At 47.8% G+C, this 2,015-nt stretch overlaps 1 protein-coding gene across 1 annotated transcript in view; it reads left to right on the forward strand.

Annotated features, from left to right (window-relative positions):
• Positions 1-1,719, forward strand: part of LACBIDRAFT_320398 (glycoside hydrolase family 12 protein) — a gene marked incomplete at both ends in the record, with an annotated part of 2,402 nt that extends 683 nt beyond the window's left edge. Inside the window, 6 exons of the mRNA XM_001890579.1 lie at positions 20-255; positions 315-526; positions 583-688; positions 745-839; positions 1,501-1,505; positions 1,673-1,719. Of these exons, the coding sequence (XP_001890614.1) occupies positions 20-255; positions 315-526; positions 583-688; positions 745-839; positions 1,501-1,505; positions 1,673-1,719 (701 nt within the window). The remainder of the gene's footprint in view (positions 1-19; positions 256-314; positions 527-582; positions 689-744; positions 840-1,500; positions 1,506-1,672) is intronic.
• Between the last annotated feature and the right edge of the window lie 296 nt (positions 1,720-2,015).

Consider the following 2,015-nt stretch of genomic DNA (forward strand, 5'->3'; position numbering starts at 1 on the left):
CATTAAAACACTCCCACAGGCGAGTGGGACAGCGTCACTGCAGGCCAGTACTCCCTGTGTCTCGACCAGTGGGGTAAATCAGACGCCAGCTCTGGATCAAGCTGCGCTGCCATTACGTCCTTCAACGGGACCACCATCGCGTGGAAGAACCCGTGGAAATGGGCTGGTGGTAGTGGTACTAACGTCAAGAGTTATACGAATATGCAACTCAACGAGGGGTTGAATAAGGGGCTTGAAAATATCTCCAGCATTCTGGTGAGTTTTTTTTTCAAATGACCGTTCTATTACGAATGTTTAATTCGAATTCGCTGTAGACTAAGTGGAAGTGGTCGCAAAGCACGTCGGAAAGCGTGGTTGCGGATGTCGCTTTCGATCTTTTCACTTCAACGACTCCAGGAGGGGGCAATCATAATGAAATCATGATCTGGCTCGCGAATTTCAGTGCAGGTCCTATATCCTTCTCGTACAACGCCTATGGAAAAGCTGTGGCCTTTGCGAACAGTATCTCTCTTGCCGGATATACCTGGTATGCCCAAAACACTCGTGATTGTCCTTATATTTTCTGAGGACCTCTCCTGCCAGGGACCTGTATCTTGGCTCGAACGGCTATAACAATGTGTATTCGTTCCTTCCGTCCAACGGCACCATTATCACGAAGTTCAGTGGTGATCTCAACGTCTTTATCAAGGTTGACGATCTCAGAATTCCCTACTCCTAAAAGAGACTGATTTATTTCTGTGGTAGTATCTGACGGGCAGTGGAAGTATTAGCTCTTCAGAGTACTTAACGACACTTCAGGCGGGCACTGAAGCATTCTCCGGGACAGCTACTTTCAGAACGTGCGTCTGTCCATTTGTTGTCTCTCTGAGTCAGTCTTGCTCAAAGGGCCAAATTATTAGATCTGCGTATAGCGTCGTCATCAACTGAGAAGTTGCGAACTTTATCAAGTCTCTCTTTTGTACTTAGCACCCGGTACGAGAATTTGACGATGTACCTGAGAGTTATCTACACTAACTCATTGGCGCCACAGATCGCGATATACAGGAAATATTCATAATCTTGTCAAGGCCCGAGCTGGTCACTTGGTAGATGGAATTTTGTGTTTGGGTGATTGTTACCATACAAACGACATAGTGCAAATTGTGGGCGCGCCTGTATGTAGAGTAGAATCAGAGGGTTTGGGTCCGAGGCAGGCATTGGACTCTTGTTCTGCATCGGAAGCGATGTTATTCAACGGTCACCCAAACACAAAAATCCTTTGTTCAGCCCTCTCGTGCCTTCTCGTCACCGCGTTCTGTTCCCGGCCTTGACCAAAGTAAATTTTCTCAACCGTGATATGTGATTGCGAGGAAGACAAGGACCGTCATAACGGCCATGGGTTTGCGCAAATTCACGGTTCGCGTCGTTGTCAGTGCTGAATAAGTAATTCGGATAATCGATTGGGGAAAAAAAATGCTTGGTAAAATGTATTAGCTTCTGCGCGATGTCATATAGGGTAAGATTCGGTTGGCTCACCAGATAGGTGTTGTCGGTTGCAGTCTTGCAGACTGCAGAGATAAGAGTTGGGTTTGTTCTGGTTTGTTGTGGTTTTGATCGACGAATGTCGACACGTGTCACACCACCTCTTTTTCGACTTTGTCCATCCAGACCAACCATACCAACGGCCTGACAGGGAATCAGCACCGTGAAGACTTGGAAAATCAGGAATGGCCACGCTAATCGGTGCTTACAAGTCAGTACTTCAATTCTCGGCGCTAGTCGACGCATTTTTAGAGCCAACCAACCACATCGCCTGGTTCTGTCAGTTCAGCTCTTCTCCGGAAGCCTATGATCACGTAGTGCAAGACCGCTGCCGTACTATTTGGAGCTGGAGGCATAATAGCGCAGCAGGCTGTCGAGGGGAAAGGGAATGACTATGATGTGAGTATTTCTGCAGTTTGAAGCAATGGCGAAAGGGCTGGTGCGCTCACGTTTGGCTGACACAGGATGGCGCGTAGCGAGGAATTAGCCACGGT

Source organism: Laccaria bicolor, genomic scaffold, assembly GCF_000143565.1.
Source record: "Laccaria bicolor S238N-H82 LACBIscaffold_115 genomic scaffold, whole genome shotgun sequence".
In the NCBI taxonomy this organism is placed as follows: Eukaryota; Fungi; Basidiomycota; class Agaricomycetes; order Agaricales; family Hydnangiaceae; genus Laccaria; species Laccaria bicolor.